The sequence below is a fragment of the Aspergillus fischeri genome, genomic scaffold (assembly GCF_000149645.3).
Source record: "Aspergillus fischeri NRRL 181 1099437636249 genomic scaffold, whole genome shotgun sequence".
NCBI lineage: Eukaryota > Fungi > Ascomycota > Eurotiomycetes > Eurotiales > Aspergillaceae > Aspergillus > Aspergillus fischeri.
Window position 1 is genome coordinate 3,016,479 of NW_001509770.1, and position 15,768 is coordinate 3,032,246.

Sequence of the window (15,768 nt, forward strand, 5' to 3'; positions counted from 1 at the left end):
AAACAAGAAATGAGGCAAGGAGTAAAAGTTGGCAACAGCCGCGGATATCAGACCCTTTCGCCAGGAAGCGCAAGCAACAAAAAGAAAGAGCCAACAAAAAAGAGAAGAAAATTTTATGGATATACAATTGATCGTAGCGGGCATGGGATATACCTTCTGCGTTGTAACAACTCTAGCGGTGTAGGCTGTCGTTCATGCTGCGGTGTTACTTCGACTGATAGATCGCTCAGACATGTTGTCCAAGTCTTGGGCGGTGGCGTTAACCACTCTCAATCTCTCCTTTGGAACTGTGAATGTGATTTGGACCCGTCTGCCCTCAGCTGCGCCCTCGACGTCCCAGTCGTCATCGTCCACGTCTATCAGGCCGTCCAACGCCGAGTCATCCCGGGAAGACCTGATGGTCTGAAGGCCCGTATCCCGGGAGCCTCGATTGCTTGCTCCCCAATCTTTGGCGCCCTGTTTTCGTCTGAACAACTCGGCCGAGGCACTCACGGCTCGTCGCGGGACCTTCGACTCATTCTGCGCGCCATCCACCGTCCTGGCTCCGAGGACTGTACTCCTCCGATCGATGCCCGACGCCAGAGAGGCTGTTGTCGAGTCTCGTATCGCTGTAACTCGCCTCTGCGTTCCGGAAATCACGCGACGCACGCTGCCCATCCAGTCAAACGTCCGCGCTTTTGGAGTCAGGGGCGATCGACCCGGCGTTGGGGGTTCCTCGATTGGCACGTTTGGCTCAGTATCATTTTTCAGAAGGTGCTCCCCCTCGGCCCATCGTAGCGAAAGGGTTGTGTGTGCGGTAGAGTAGGAGTCCGAGGAGTAGCGCTTCTCTCTGGACAGTCCTGTCGCATGAGTGGACGTCGAGGGTGGCACGTCCGGTGAATTGCGTCCATTATCTGGCAAAGTCGTAGTGGTGCGAAGTGACGCCTGACGGCGAGGTGCACTACTCCCAGATCTAGCTGAAGAGTCCGAAAGATTCGACGAAGTGCGCTCGTCCTGGTCTGAGGGCAAAACTCCGTCTCGGGTTGGATCTTCTGCGGGTACAGCTCTAACTGTTCGGAATGGAATTCCAATTGGACTCGAGATTGTACTGCGCGGAGTCACAAATTCAGTGCCTAAGAAAGGCTCAGAGGCCGCGGCAGTATCGGGGTCGCCGAACGCTGGAGAACTTGCTTCTTCCTCATCCCGTTCGTCGATTGGATGTATTTCACCTGCAGCCTCGCTTCTTCTGTACTCGCTGTATGGCGCTGAATATCGGTAAGGGCGCGTTCCCAAGCTTTGCTGGCTGTTTCTGTCAGGGGTCGGGATGTCACGAAGCAGGCTGGTGCTCTCCGCAGCACCTTCGCCGTTGTCCTGCCCGTTCCGACTTGGAGCGGTAGTCCAGGAGATCGTCTTATTCTGGTCCCTGGTCTTGGACATGCGGATGCTGCTCGCCATTTCGGGCTCGTCCCTGCCCCAGAAGTGTGCCCTTTGTGCACTGAGAGCGAGCTTGCGCAGTTCGCGATCCCGAGTCCGCCGTACACGGCGTCTCCGCCAGTAGAACCAAGCAAACACAGCCAAGCCTGCAGCTGACGGAATCCCCAGTCCGAGTCCTGCACCCAGCCCTGCCTTTTTCGACAATGAAGACGTGGAGTCATCAGAGGCTCCTACGGGTTCCGGTTCGGGTTCCGGCAGGCTTGGATTCCTATATGAAGTCATCCAGCTTCCAGACGTAACATTGTATAGGAAGACTTGGGAGTTAGGCTGAGGTCCTACTGCCGACCGCTTCGTTGTTGTGGAAGTGCTGTACCCGCCGGCAATCATCATCACACCGCCAGGAAGCATTGCTGCACCATGACCGTAGATCCCGGTTCCGTCTGCGAACCCGCTTCCTTGGGTAGATGGGACCACCCAACGCCATGAGCCAGTGCCTCCAAACTCTTCTCCCATCTCCAATATAGCCAGTTGGGGCTGAGCAGGTCGACTGGTACTGCCTACCCATCCGCCGAAGAGGATGACCTTGCTTCCGTCCGGCGAGAGAACGGCCGTGTGGCCCGACCTTGGCTCCACGAATGCTGAATCTCGAACAGCAAGCTCAGTTTTCCCGATATCCGACCCTGACTCGACTGTGACGAAGCTCCAGCTGTCCTGAGGAAGAGAATAGATGGCAAGCTCAGACATGTTGATGAAGGCTTTTTGGGTGTGGCCCCCAATGAAGAGAAAGCTCTGTTGCTGTAGTGTTCGACCTAGAGGAGACAGTGCGTAGGTGGGATGCAAGGGAGTGATTGTGAACCCTGCCTCCGGGATAGGTGGTGCGCGCAGCCCAGCGGTTGATATTTGATACGAAGAAACACTGTCAGAGGTCGGAGGACTCAAGACGATCATGGACTGAGAATAGTTGGCGGCATAGATCCAGGTTGCTTTCGGGGTAATGTTGAACGGACACATGCCACCGATGGTGTACAGCGAGCTCTCCGTCATGTTAGAAGACGACCAGGCGAACGCGGCAGACAGATAGTTGGGTCCGTAGCTGTTGACTCCTAGGTTCCCTTGCCCTAAGTCCAAATCACGCACTTCCCACGTTCCATTGCCGCTCGAGCTGTTGACATTTGGCGTAAACACCCAGAGCCTTCCTTGCTCGTTTGATTGGCCGCAGTCCCCTACATAGACCTTGATGTGACCATGTTGATCAATAGCCGGAACAAAGGCAGAGGACTGGTTGTCTGTGTGGAACGGCAGCTCATCTAGAAGAACCGTGTACTCTGGGCTGGCTGCGTCTACCTTTCCTGAGACATTCAACGAAAGAAACCGGGTGGCATGCGGCTGCGAGTCACTGGGCCGCAGTAAGTAGGCAAAAGAATCGTTGTGCTGGGAGGTATAGAGGATATGGGACGGCGAGTATGGAATCGCTGCGCGGACAGGGCAGATAAGCAGCGACACAAGCAAGACAATGGACGTCAGACTCATGACGGCAGTCCTGCCCATTCCAGATATCCGTAAAGGGCCGTCATCCATGGAAGGGTAGGAGCGAAGATGCCAGAGTGTCTAGTGGATATGAAGACTGCGATCCGAGACGATGCGCGATACACTTAGCGAGATCGATGATCTTAGCTTGTCACGAAGATTTAGAGTAGGCGCGGGCCAGACACCAGATCGACCGACATGGAGCAGGACTGTACGGTGGGACGATCGTGTAGTTCCTCTGCTAAAGGGGACGAGGATTGATAAATTCGATGGATTTAATAGATTGTTCTGCACCAAGGGTCGAATGAAGACGCCGTTGCGAAGAAAATACTAAGAGTGTAGGAGAGAGAGGCAAAGATGGAGGTAACAGCAACAGTAAACATCCCAGGCAACATCCACATCCTACCTTACGCGTACGTGAAGACTCCAGAGTAAGAACTCATCTAGCCAGATTGTCTGTCTATGACCATTCTAGATCTTACCACCCTCCACTGTTACACAATGTATGCAATCATTGAGCAACACTCGAGGCCTGAAGGACCAGTGAGAAGGGTACATTGAGCAGCCCAAATAGATTAATGGTGCGGCCAAGTGAAGCTGCGATAGTAAACACGGGCGGGTTGCACTGGCAACGCTGGGCGGGGGATCCATCCTCATTCATTGACTGGATTAGAGGCAGAACTCTGATGATGAGGGGCGCAAGTCAAGACTTTATTTGATAGAGGGTGATTCTACGGGGACAGAAAGTAAATAGATCGTAGGTAGATATGAAGTGATATCTAGAGTGACGATGAGGATCCAGTCTGTCTTATCAATCAGTGGCATGTGTGATCGATCATCCCTTGATGTCTCAGGCGAAGAATGTGAGACAGCAGGTGGTCGCACCATCATCTACGGAGTAGTAACCTTCTCTACAGAGTGCATTCTGTGTTTTATTGTGTAGATCGAAGATAGTACTCAGAAGCATCAAATTGAGGCCTAAGTTATGAAACGGGAATGGTTCTATTTACACCATGGACGGTCTATCATATAACCGACTATCGCCGAATACCACTAGTTTACTCTCTTGAATAATATAAGCACAGAGTATCCGTAGACCATACACCATCTATCATCAAGCAAGGGATGAGCTTTCATGTGCTCGTGCGGGGTCTCGCACATCAATACGTAGAGATATGCGTGTACAGAGGTATATCATGGAGTACCTATTTCTTATTGAGACATCCGCCACCACACCGCAAGAATAATATAGAGACTGGCTCACTGGCATCTGAAGACACTAGCATCCATCAGTGTCGCTTCTCAGTTGCCCTTCACCGGATAATAGCAACATCCCAGCCTCCCACTCCACGGTTTCTACCCAATCCAAGGCGCAAATGCAACAAAATGTCCGTGCTGGCTTGGTACTACCTGACGCTTCAATCACAGACTCGGGTCGGCTACAAGCTGGGTATGAAATTGCAGCCGAAGTTGGCCACGAATCAGAATCAGTTCAACCCTCTTAGTATTCTAATGGCAATGGATTATTGTCTTCATACATATGCAACTAGCTAATCCCGGGGTTAGTGCGATGAGGGGTTGCGACCTGAGGCATAAGCAGGTAATAGAAGCATTGACCATCCGAGGAAAAAGCAAACATCAATCTTGAACGATGATCATGGGGTTGGAACTAGCGACTGAGACTGAAATTGACCCTTAGTGTATCTAGTTCTTCATATGGAAGACATATTTGGTGGCTTGTGAAGTTAGTCTTGAGACGCAATACGGAACTCGGCATAGGAGATCATTCTATCCCTCACTTCAGCATTTTCTAGTTGACTAACTGTCTTAGGCTTACCATAATACCCTGTCCTGATAGCCAATGCAAGACGCCGTAGTTTGCAGCACGTCAGAACTTTCTCATTTGTTTGCGCGAGGCAGCTGAGTACTGTTGTCCGTAATAGTAAGAGTCTGATACACGGCCATCATCCTAACCAGAAGTATCCAGTCCTTGGCTCCTTAGAATGCCGGTCTGGTTGTCAGTGATACCGTACGCATAGTCTGCACCGCATCCGGTGGCAATGACGCTTCTCACAGCAGTGATGATGCAGGGGTAGGACTGGTTGATGTGGGATCAATTATTATATTAACTGCCTCAGTCTGCACAGCCCACACAGGACAAGGTCGGACGGATCCATGGGTGGATTGATGGATGGCTGCAGGTAAATCTGTAAGCGAACTAGCGTCCGAGGACGGATGGCCCCAGCTTTCCGTCATGGTCCCCCCTTTACTTTACATCCATACCAAAACTTTTGATAAATTTCACTTGCGCTAGTTTTTCGAATTTCACCAAACCAAGACTATGGAGGACCATAAAGCTTAGTCACACTGCCACCTACTGGAATAGGAGGTGCTGTTTGACTATTAAAAAAAAGCAACGACTGGGGTGTTACGGATAGATACTTTGTACAATGAAGGATGAGATTAGGCGGCAAATCGCTATTAGACTTGGAGCCACCCGCTCGACTACAATTCTCCTGCGGGCCGGTGTTTGACCCGTGCGCTTGCACAGTGCACTCATGCCATTTCGACGGAAAAATGATTCGACCTTGACGAGGCATCAGATAGGTACCTACATGCATGCATCGACTGCAAACAGACCTCAATACGAAGAAGGATGGCAAATTTGCGATGCAGGCCGGAAACCTACGTAGTAGTTAGTATTCAAGGGTGCAGATGGTAATTCAACGACGCCTTCGCAGTTCTGCCATGGTATCAAACCTATCTACTCCGTACAACGTTCGAGACGCCTTCAACAGTTGGATCAGCAAGACAAAAAAGCCTAGCACCGTCGACTCCTGTATCAGAATCCCCGCCACTACCATCATACCCAGAGAGCGACCCGACTGAAAGTGCCCGTTTGTCATCGAATAGAGAGGTATATGGTTGGCCGGTTGGGGGCCCAATGATGTAATACTCGAGAGAAGGTCGTTGTGATTGGGGTATGGTCCCGTAGAAACATTTTGCTAGGTATCTTCTCCTGAGTTAGCGGAAACTCAAGTAGCATTTGGTTAAGGTCGAAGACTAAATGAAAAAGACTCGGGGCGACTCTGCAGCTAGATGGAAGGGTTGATTAGATGCTGGGGTCGATTTACAAGCGTGCTCTGGGAAAGTTGTCGTCTCGCTTAGGAGTGCTTCTGAAACCGGTTCAGACCTTGTGTGGAAGCATACAGTGTAGTACAGAGAGATGATAAATACGAGTTTCTCGTCTAGGTACCTTCTAGGTACTGGTGGACATTAATCCGGCGGTACCTACCTGGATCCTTGCCTGCAGAGGTGATCCTGCTATGCAAAGTCATTGGGATCCAAAGGCAAAAATTTGACGGGAAAGTCTATCTTGTTGTTGTACGAGTCATTGGAGGGCAAATGGGTACTTGGCGTCTTTTTGCACATAGATCTACTTGTGCTTAAGGAGAGCAGCCTCACAGTTTGTACATTATCACAGTGGTTAGGAAGACACTCTCGTCAAGACATCAAGTTCAACCAAGGTTGCCTCTAAAGCAGCCACTCCTCGTGGGTTTCGGCCGAAATCTGATCGCATAAGCGAATAATGATGCTGTACTTGTAGTCTGTATAGGTGTAAGTTTCCACAGCCTTCCAATCACCCAGGAGAGATCCTTAGATGGAGACTCTTGGGTCCAATGCTGACAGCGCCAAGAGGGTCTTGCGCTGCTCTACAACGAAAGTGGATAAAGGTTGCTTCAATATGTCGATACAATAATACTGACCTCGTCGAATATCAAACAAATGGTCAGTGAGGTGTTGCGTTATTATCTTTCGCACGTCGACCTCTCATTCATTGTGCTTCATAGGTACTGAACGAGGATTGTTGTATGAAAATTACTTCATACCATGTACCTACTAATTAGTTGGTCTGGTTCACTCAGACTACCTAAATGAACCTACGGAGTAGAGAACAGACCTCCGGCTAACAGTCCAAGCTCAACGAGGCGAAGCACCGCGATTGGATGGTAAGACAAGATCGCTTCTCGGAGAAAATTCAGGTACCTACAGTGTATGTAACGGAAGGGAATAAATTCCAGACTTGGATATGATTGTGTCGATTGGTGCGGAATTTGATCAATCATTTCCATAGTCTATCAGTGATCGACTCTCTGCGTATAGTGAAGTCCTATGCGATATAGAGTGGAAGATACTAGAAATTGGAGACAATTAAACAAAAGGTGCCTGGAATGGGCGAGAATGGTGGACGAGGTGGTAAATGGGCGTTGGACCCACGGAACAGCAGATCTGCTTCATGATGGGGACAGGCTAAATCGGCTCGAAGTATAGCGGTAAGGGTGTTCTGGTGATATGATGATTCAGGTGTCTATCGAAATGAAAGGGTAAGGTAAGTTAAAAATGTCATTAAAAAGTATATCTGACAGCAGTTCCTGAATCCAAGAGCTTACATAACCTCTAACATTCTTGACGACCGCAAGAGTGCAATGCAAGACTTGAGAAATCGATGATGGCACTGAGTGGGCGATGAGGTCGTCGACCTGACGGAAAGAAAGAAATGGAACAAGTCCCCTACGTAATATACTCCCGTCCGTGCTGTATCAGATGGCGGATGGTCAGTGGGTAAGCTTGGCATCTTGCCACTCCCTATCTTGGTGATTTCTCACATCGTGTGGGAAACACTCTATCTGATTTCTACAGAGTACTTCTCTCTATCGAAACTTCTCTGGAATGCTAGATTAATTTAATGAGTACAACTCAGAGAGTGATCAAGTCAGGATAGGATGGCGTCTATGATCATTCCAAGTAGATTAAGGTATTGTCCAAGTTATGGAACATCATTGGACCCATGGCATGGCTGACTGTCATATTACCAAGTCATTCTGTCCAGCAAGTGATTATTGAGAAAATTTACCGTACTTTACAGAACTTACAAACCTGTGACTCTTTACTTTACCAAACCCAAACTCCCTCAACCAAGCCCAATAACGAACCACTGCCAGTTGTAACCAAGAGCCCAAAGAGCCCGAGACACAATCAGTCCGGACAATCGGCCGAAGGGATAACCTTTTTGACACCAGCTGAAAGATAAAAACTTTGAATTGAATATAAATGCAAAATAATACAATTGGTACTATCATATATTGGATAAAGTGATGTGCTATGAAAGGGTCGCTGTTGAGCTGTACAAGAACTATTACCATATGATTACAATCATATTTACCTACTCCGTATCATAGTACTTAATCATGGATATCAGGAATAATTACCAACCTTCAGTCAATGATTTAGTTACCCACCAAAGTTCCCCACCACTACCAGAAATAACCCACTAGTCCTGGCTTGACCCATCCGCCTATCTGTCTATCTCTGATTAACTATTATTATTTTTCTTTCCTGAGTATTGATCATTACTACCGTCGAATTCCCCCCTCCGCCAGCTCCCGCCTGACAAAAAGCTATTTTTCCCTAGAACAAAACACCTTTTGCCTGCCAAGTGCCAACGACCTTCATCTTTCCTGTTCTCTATACACCCTCGTCTCGCTCCCTCTTCTCTACTAATCAACTTCTATCATCTCTTTTTCGCATTCGTCTTATTCTTCTTTCCTTCTGACTTCTTTCATCTCAACCCGTTGGGGAGTCCTTTTTCTCATTTTTCCAAGTTCTTCCGCTCCCTTGTTTTCTATGCGCAGACGCTCCTTTCCTCACTGTCCACCGAACTGAAACAAATATCTCTCCGCCCTCCGTCATCGGCCCTCCGTACAACTCATATCTCCTTTTTTTGAGATAAAGGGCCTTTCTTTTTTCATCGGTTATTACTCTACGATTAACTCCTTTTGCTCTCCTTCTTTCCTGCCCGACGTTCAGAATTTCCTCTGTTTCGCCGGGCGCAAGATTCGATCCTCCACCGCTTGACTGGCGCTGTAGCAGGTCTATCGCCGGACTTTTATCCGTCGTCACCGCTGTCCGGCACACGGTGTCGGTTTTGCCCTTGCACCAACCGTCAATCATCCATTGCCAACTCAGCCTGCATGACTGCTGTCGCTTCCGCCCGAGTCGGACCCTGAGACAGAGTAATGCCGAATCATTCGTGCGCCCGATCACAACTTCCCGTCAGCCCGCCTTAAATTGAATGGTTTACTGCGGAAAAATAATAGACAGGAAAAAGAGAAGGAGCAGGAAGAAGAAGAAGAAGAAGAGAGGGAGATAAAAAGTGATTAAGTGGAGGAACAATTTATAACCAGGTCCCAACACACAGAGGACAGGGAGGAAAGCATCCACAAAAACCCAAATAGGAGGATGCACAGTCGCACTTCCTATATTGTTGGTTTGGAAAAAGGATAACAAAGAGTATGAAAATGACTGATCGCCCCTCATCAGCTGGCCTGGAGGAACCCGCGAATTTGGTTGCTCAAAATCGTCAAGCAGTGGACAGCGTTCCATCCCGACGGAGTTCGGGTAGGTCTACTGAAGCTCCAGAAGCCTCGCTGCCTGCCCCGGCCGAGTCGGCAGATGTTAGGCAGGCAGTCGCCAAACCTCCCAGTGCCAAACTTGCTCTGCCTAACGGCGAGGTGGCGGATGCTCAAACGTCTCTTCGTCACACATTTCCCCATTTATACCACTCTTCCAGTGCATCCCGATCACCCTCGACCCGTACTTCATCCAGCTCACTACAGGCGTTGAACGAAGACACCGTTGTTGACGCCCGGTCGGATCACGGTTTATGGACGAAGGCATCTCTCGGGCGAAGAATGTCCCATCGGAGTGCGACCGACGCGCAGCCTGCCGATTACCCTGTATATCCTGATCAGTCCTACGCCGTGCTCCAATCACAAATTCACCCTACCTATCACCCTCCATTTCTGCGCTCCCGCAGTTCCTACCCGGCACGAACTGAGTCGCTTGGTCGACTCGTGACCCCGCGCACCGCTCGCACTGCGGGCAACACTCCCGTATCGAGTCCTGGACTATTCTCCGTCAACAGTCCCCGCTCAACGCCCCCTCCTAACTCCGATGACGAAGGTCGCATTAGCAGTCCATATCTACACCCTACTCATCTCCAGCCGCCGAAAGAGACACATACGGCGGAGGTTGATCGAGATCTCGTTACCGGGAACAAATTGATCAATCAATATGAGATCCTTGAAGAACTTGGGCGGGGTGAGCATGGAAAAGTGAAACTGGGCCGCCATGTGACAACGCGTCAGAAAGTGGCAATCAAGATCGTTCAGCGCTATTCGAAACGACGCCGTTTGGGTAAATTGGGCAATCCCGAAGACAAGGTCAAGAAAGAAGTCGCCATTCTGAAGAAAGCTCGGCACCCGAATGTTGTCAGCCTGCTGGAAGTTATCGACGACCCGAACCGCCAGAAGGTATATATAGTCTTAGAGTTCGTTGAGAACGGCGAGATCATCTGGCGGAGGAAAGGACTACGCGAGATTGTACAAGTCGACAAGCGCCGCCTGGAACGTGAAAAGGCCGGTATTCCCGAAACCCCGTCGTTCTGGGAGGAGAGTCGGCAATATATCAAGACGGCGCAGCGCCTTCGTCGCCAGCGAGAGAAGGCACGTGAACGGCGCCAAATGAAAGCGGTCCACGCCCAACAGGCACCTATCCCTGCCTGGAGTTTAGAGCATGGAGCCGAGTCGGACGAGGAAGAAGAGGTTGATCCAGCAATGACCCGCACCATCAGTCGCTCCATTGCCAGTCACGACGAGACCCAAGAATCCCCGAGTCACTCTCTGGCATCCGCACATGACTCTGCGCTGGCCGCAATTGAAGGTACAATGTACGGACCCTATGCTGATTACTCCCTTGATAGGCGATTCAGTACCGCCTCGAGCAGCATGGGCTACGCACCCTCCGAGCCGGAGTGGTTCTCGGATGATGACGACATGTCGTATGTTCCATGCCTTACCGTCAACGAAGCGCGAAACGCATTCCGTGATTCTCTACTCGGTCTTGAGTATCTTCACTATCAAGGTATCATCCACCGCGATATCAAGCCGGCGAATCTTTTAGTCACAAGCAATCACCGCGTGAAGATTTCCGACTTTGGTGTCTCCTATCTTGGACGGCCGATGCGAGACGAAGAGGAGGAGCAAGTCGCTGAAACCGACGCGACTGAACTCGATGATGCTCGAGAGTTATCCAAAACTGTTGGCACCCCGGCCTTCTACGCACCCGAACTGTGCTACACCGGTGACGACTTTGAAGAGACAATTGGCTCGGTGCCCAAGATTACCGGCGCGATCGATGTTTGGTCTCTTGGCGTGACCCTTTATGGAATGATCTTCGGACGTCTGCCTTTCGTGTCCGACGATGAATACAGCATGTTTCAGACTATTGTCAAGAAGGATGTTTTCATTCCACGCAAGCGCTTGCAGCCTGTCGAGGTAGACTCTGAATCCGTCAGCCAATGGCCCCGATACTCGACCAACAACAAGCGCATGGAGGACGAGCTTGTGTATGAGGAGATCGACGATGAACTTTACGACCTACTGAAGCGATTGTTGACCAAGGATCCCGTCAAGCGCATTACGGTCAAGGAGATTAAGCACCACCCTTGGGTTCTCCATGGCCTGCCGAATCCCCGAGCATGGATTGAGGAAACGGATCCAGGCTATCAGAGCAAGGGCAAAAAGATCGAAGTCTCCAACGAGGAAGTCACTACGGCCGTCAGCAAGGTGCCGTTCATTCAACGGGTACGGTCCAATGTTGCCAAACTGTCGAACTACCTCACTGGAAGGTCGAAAGACAAGGATAAGGAAAGTCGCAAACGAACGTCTAGTACCACACCATCGATCGAATCTTCCGCTTCAAGCAATGCTAGTTTGGGGAAATATATCCTGGACGGTCGTCGAGGCAGTCTCAGGGAGGAGGATTTGTACCGGCCTGCCAGGCTGGCGACAAGGGACGCTGAACATCCGCTGTCGCACAGCGTGACGGCGAGTCCGGTCGGTCGGGATAATCAGACCTCATACTTTGACGACTTAAGAACTGATGCAACGCTTGATCGTACACCTCGCCCGGATCCCCCTCATCGCGCGACGTCAACCTTGTCTACTGCCGGATCTGCAAAGACTATCCGGCCAGACTGGACAGCCACACCGTGTGCAAGCCAGCGGGTCAGTGCGTCTTCGAAGATTGAAAACCACGGCACCACTCATGTCGGTGGTCTCTTAGGCGGGGCGGGCCGTCGGCTAGCACGTGGCCTTCAAAGCAGAGAGTGGCGCTCGGATAGGTCCATTTCCGGAGATACCGCAGACTCCGTCTCTCTAGATGGTGATCGTCACTCAGAGCCCAGCCTTGCCTTGAGCGTCGCCTCCGCAGTTGGTCATGTACAAAGCTCGAGCTTCTTGCGGGACGAGGACTCTCACTATTTGCATGCAGAGAGCTTGAGCGCGGCGGAATCAGGACACCGGCGCAATAGATCTCACCACCTTACGACCAAGTCATCACATGAGCCGTTTCAATTCGCCAAAGACGTTCTGCTGAGGAAGCGACGGAGTGACATATACCAGACTCCTGTCGACGACCAAGTGCCACCCGAGATCAAGAGCAAGTCCACCGACTCGCTAAATCTTCGACCCGAGCCGCAACCAGAGACAACAGCATGCGCGATCGAAACTGCCACCACTGACCCACCATCCGGTGGACTAACCACATCACCACCCTCGGCTGCCACCATTTCTTCCTCCTCGGTCGACGACTACACCAGTGGAATGTCTCAGAGTGCTTCTCATCCAAGTATCCCCTCGGTCATTTCCGGTGCATCATCGCTTTCCGGTGATGGGTCCCTCAAGGACAAGGAATGCGAGCAGGGGGCCGCAGTCCCTTCCATCCTTCGCACGGGTGAAACGGTCAAGGCTCGACTCCTGCGGCCCCAACGGTCGCATGATGACGACGAGTCGCGGTACTACTGTGATGATGAAAATGATTCGGAGGACGACTCTGAAGATGAGGTTCTCGTCATTGGCAGAAAGAAGCCGGGCCCTCAGAAGCCAGTGATGTGTGGGGCTCAGGCTTCCAAGCCCAAGGCATGAGCTTGGTATGTAGAAAATTCGCCTGACATGGCCGACGAACCTTTCGATTCAGAGTCTGCCGCCTGAAGCCAAAGAAGAGAAGAAAAGTCTTCCTATTTTGAGATCTAATACCTTGCTAAGGGCGCAGAAACCATTACCCTGTTTCACATTCTGTTATTGTTCTTTGAGCAGGCTCTGACGTGATGTTCAGTGGCTTGCTCCTTGCTGGGTCTCGTTTCTAATGTATATCAAATTTATCGCCAGGCCTTTTCCTTCCTGTGTGTTGCACTATTGCGGGTCCCTTCGACACGCCATTTGATTGACTGCATTTGCTGTTGGCATACATGATACACTGCTTGTACATATATTCTCATGGGCGGCACGTCTATATTCGCTTTTTTCTTTGCTTGCCTTTGCTCTCTTCTTCCTTTCTTATTGCGCACCCCGGCGTTCTTCGATTCGACCCTCTGCGATTATATATTGGGAATTTTCTGTGGCATGGGGTGTTTGAGATACAAACTCATCCGTTGTTGTACGTAATGTTGAAACACGAGGGAGGATCTGGGGATGCAAAGGTTGGGATATACCGAGCCACAGTCCTTTTGAGGAAGCTCGCATGATGCATGAATGTCTTTTTGTTTGCTTTTTCTTTCACTTTGTGTGTTGTTGTGATGTGATGATGGATGATGATGACCTAAATCGGGAGACCTGGAACATCTCCGATGGCTTAGTATTGAACCCAATTGGGATGAAGCAGTAACAATTGATGGATGCTTGATTCTTATGAAATATCTGCTCTGTATATACCTTTCGAGTTCTTGATGATCCTTGGGCTGGACTGGGGCTAGATCAGCATTGGTGGTGAAGGATGCTGGGCTTGACTCCGCACTCGGCCGTTTGAAATATCCCGGATCTGCAGTGCTCGGGTTATCAACTATCCAGGAACCCACCACTTAGTCTGTTTCAAGGAATTTCTTCAACTGTTCCTCCACCAATAGTGGATAGTGCCTCGATGTACCTGTCCAAACTCCTGTCCTCCATCATTCCATTCCATTTACCCGGGCCATGCAGAAAGCGAGACACTGTTCGATCCTGCCAGGTCATGTGTGTTCGGCTGATCCTGCTCGATGATGGCGCCGCAAGACCATCACAGGTTTCTGCTGAGACCGCTGTTGTCTCGGGATTATTGCTCTCTTATGTCCCGAGTGTGATTTGATGGATTAATGGGTGATCCACCCCATTGATTGCGTAGTCATCGCGGGAAAGTAACTACAGACGAGATACATATATGTGCTATGAGACGCTCGTCTTTCCTCGTTCTACAGGTGCTCAGGTCTTGTTTTACGTCCAGTGAATCTCCATTGTGAAAGATGCTCGGCAAGATGATCCTTCTACCCCTTTTTGTTCTCCTCTGTCACTCTCTTGCTTCTGCGTCGCTTGCCTACCGCGGCGCTGATATTTCCTCCCTGCTGATCGAGGAGAAGGCCGGGATTAAGTACAAGGACGTGAACGGCCAGGCGCAGCCGCTTGAGAATATTCTCAAGGCTAACGGTGTGAATTCCGTTCGCCAGCGGGTGTGGGTGAATCCTAGCGATGGATCTTACAATCTGGACTATAACGTCAAGTTGGCGAAGAGAGTGAAGGCCGCGGGGATGAGTGTTTACCTGGACTTGCACTTCAGTGATACTTGGGCGGATCCGAGTCATCAGGTAGGTGGGATGTGAATGCGCCAACAGTGCGTACTATGGCTAATACGAGACAAATGTAGACTACACCCCGTGGATGGTCGACCAACGACATTGGTACTCTTACCTGGCAAGTGTACAACTACACGAAGGAGGTCTGCGACACGTTTGCCAGCAACGGCATCGACGTCTCCATCGTGGCTATCGGCAACGAGATTCGCAACGGACTGCTATGGCCGCTCGGCAAACCAAATAATTACGCCAACATCGCCAACATCCTGCACTCGGCGGCCTTCGGCGTCAAGGACTCGACCCTGTCGCCCAAGCCGAAGATCATGATCCACCTCGACAACGGCTGGGACTGGTCGGCGCAGAAGTTCTTCTACGACAGCGTCCTGTCGTCAGGCGCGAAACTGGTCAAGTCCGACTTCGACCTCATCGGCGTCTCGTACTACCCGTTCTACAACCCCAGCGCCACCCTGTCGGCGCTCACGACCAGCCTGAAGAACCTCCGCTCGACCTACGGCAAGGACGTGCTGGTCGTCGAGACAGACTGGCCCGTCTCGTGTCCGAACCCAGCGTATGCGTTCCCTTCTGATCTCAAGGATATTCCCTTCTCGGTGGCCGGGCAGAAGACTTTTGTGCAGCGCGTTGCGAATGTTGTGGCGCAGACGCCGGGAGGCATAGGCCTGTATTACTGGGAGCCAGCTTGGGTGCAGAATGCGGCCCTAGGCTCGAGCTGTGCAGACAACTTGATGGTGGATTGGCGTACGGACCAGGCGAGGACAAGCCTGAGTGTGTTCGGGACAATCTGATCGTTGTACATCCCTGTCTGCGACGCTGCACTTCCGTCGGAATTGGCTACGATTACTGCCAAGCTACCATAGGTCAATCCAATAATCTAGAATCCCAAGGCAGAAACATTTCCTTGAAACTTTTGATAGTCAAAACCGTGTCGAATAGTTGACCGCTCATACTCGGACATGACGCTCGGTGGCTGTGCACCGCGACTAGTATCCGAGTCCACTTGGACCAAAGAGTCGACCTGTCAGAATCCTGCAAGCTGGTAGCTAAGAAATGAGCTGCCTCAAGGCTCACCCTCTATATACATGTAATGT

The 15,768-nt window shown here is 50.7% G+C and overlaps 3 protein-coding genes across 3 annotated transcripts; 2 read left to right on the forward strand and 1 right to left on the reverse strand.

The window, feature by feature from the left end:
* Window positions 1-192: 192 nt before the first annotated feature.
* Window positions 193-2,991, reverse strand: NFIA_017760 (uncharacterized protein; the record flags this gene model as incomplete). Its single annotated transcript, XM_001264971.1, has 1 exon — window positions 193-2,991. One exon carries the CDS (start codon window positions 2,989-2,991, stop codon window positions 193-195), a length of 2,799 nt encoding a protein of 932 aa, XP_001264972.1.
* A 6,308-nt stretch (window positions 2,992-9,299) lies between these two features.
* Window positions 9,300-12,986, forward strand: NFIA_017770 (putative serine/threonine protein kinase; the record flags this gene model as incomplete). Its single annotated transcript, XM_001264972.1, has 1 exon — window positions 9,300-12,986. One exon carries the CDS (start codon window positions 9,300-9,302, stop codon window positions 12,984-12,986), a length of 3,687 nt encoding a protein of 1,228 aa, XP_001264973.1.
* Window positions 12,987-14,335: 1,349 nt separating this feature from the next.
* On the forward strand, window positions 14,336-15,465 carry NFIA_017780 (arabinogalactan endo-1,4-beta-galactosidase; the record flags this gene model as incomplete). The annotated part of the gene is made up of 2 exons (XM_001264973.1): window positions 14,336-14,674; window positions 14,734-15,465. The coding sequence occupies 2 exons, from the start codon at window positions 14,336-14,338 to the stop codon at window positions 15,463-15,465; spliced, it is 1,071 nt and encodes a 356-aa protein (XP_001264974.1).
* Between the last annotated feature and the right edge of the window lie 303 nt (window positions 15,466-15,768).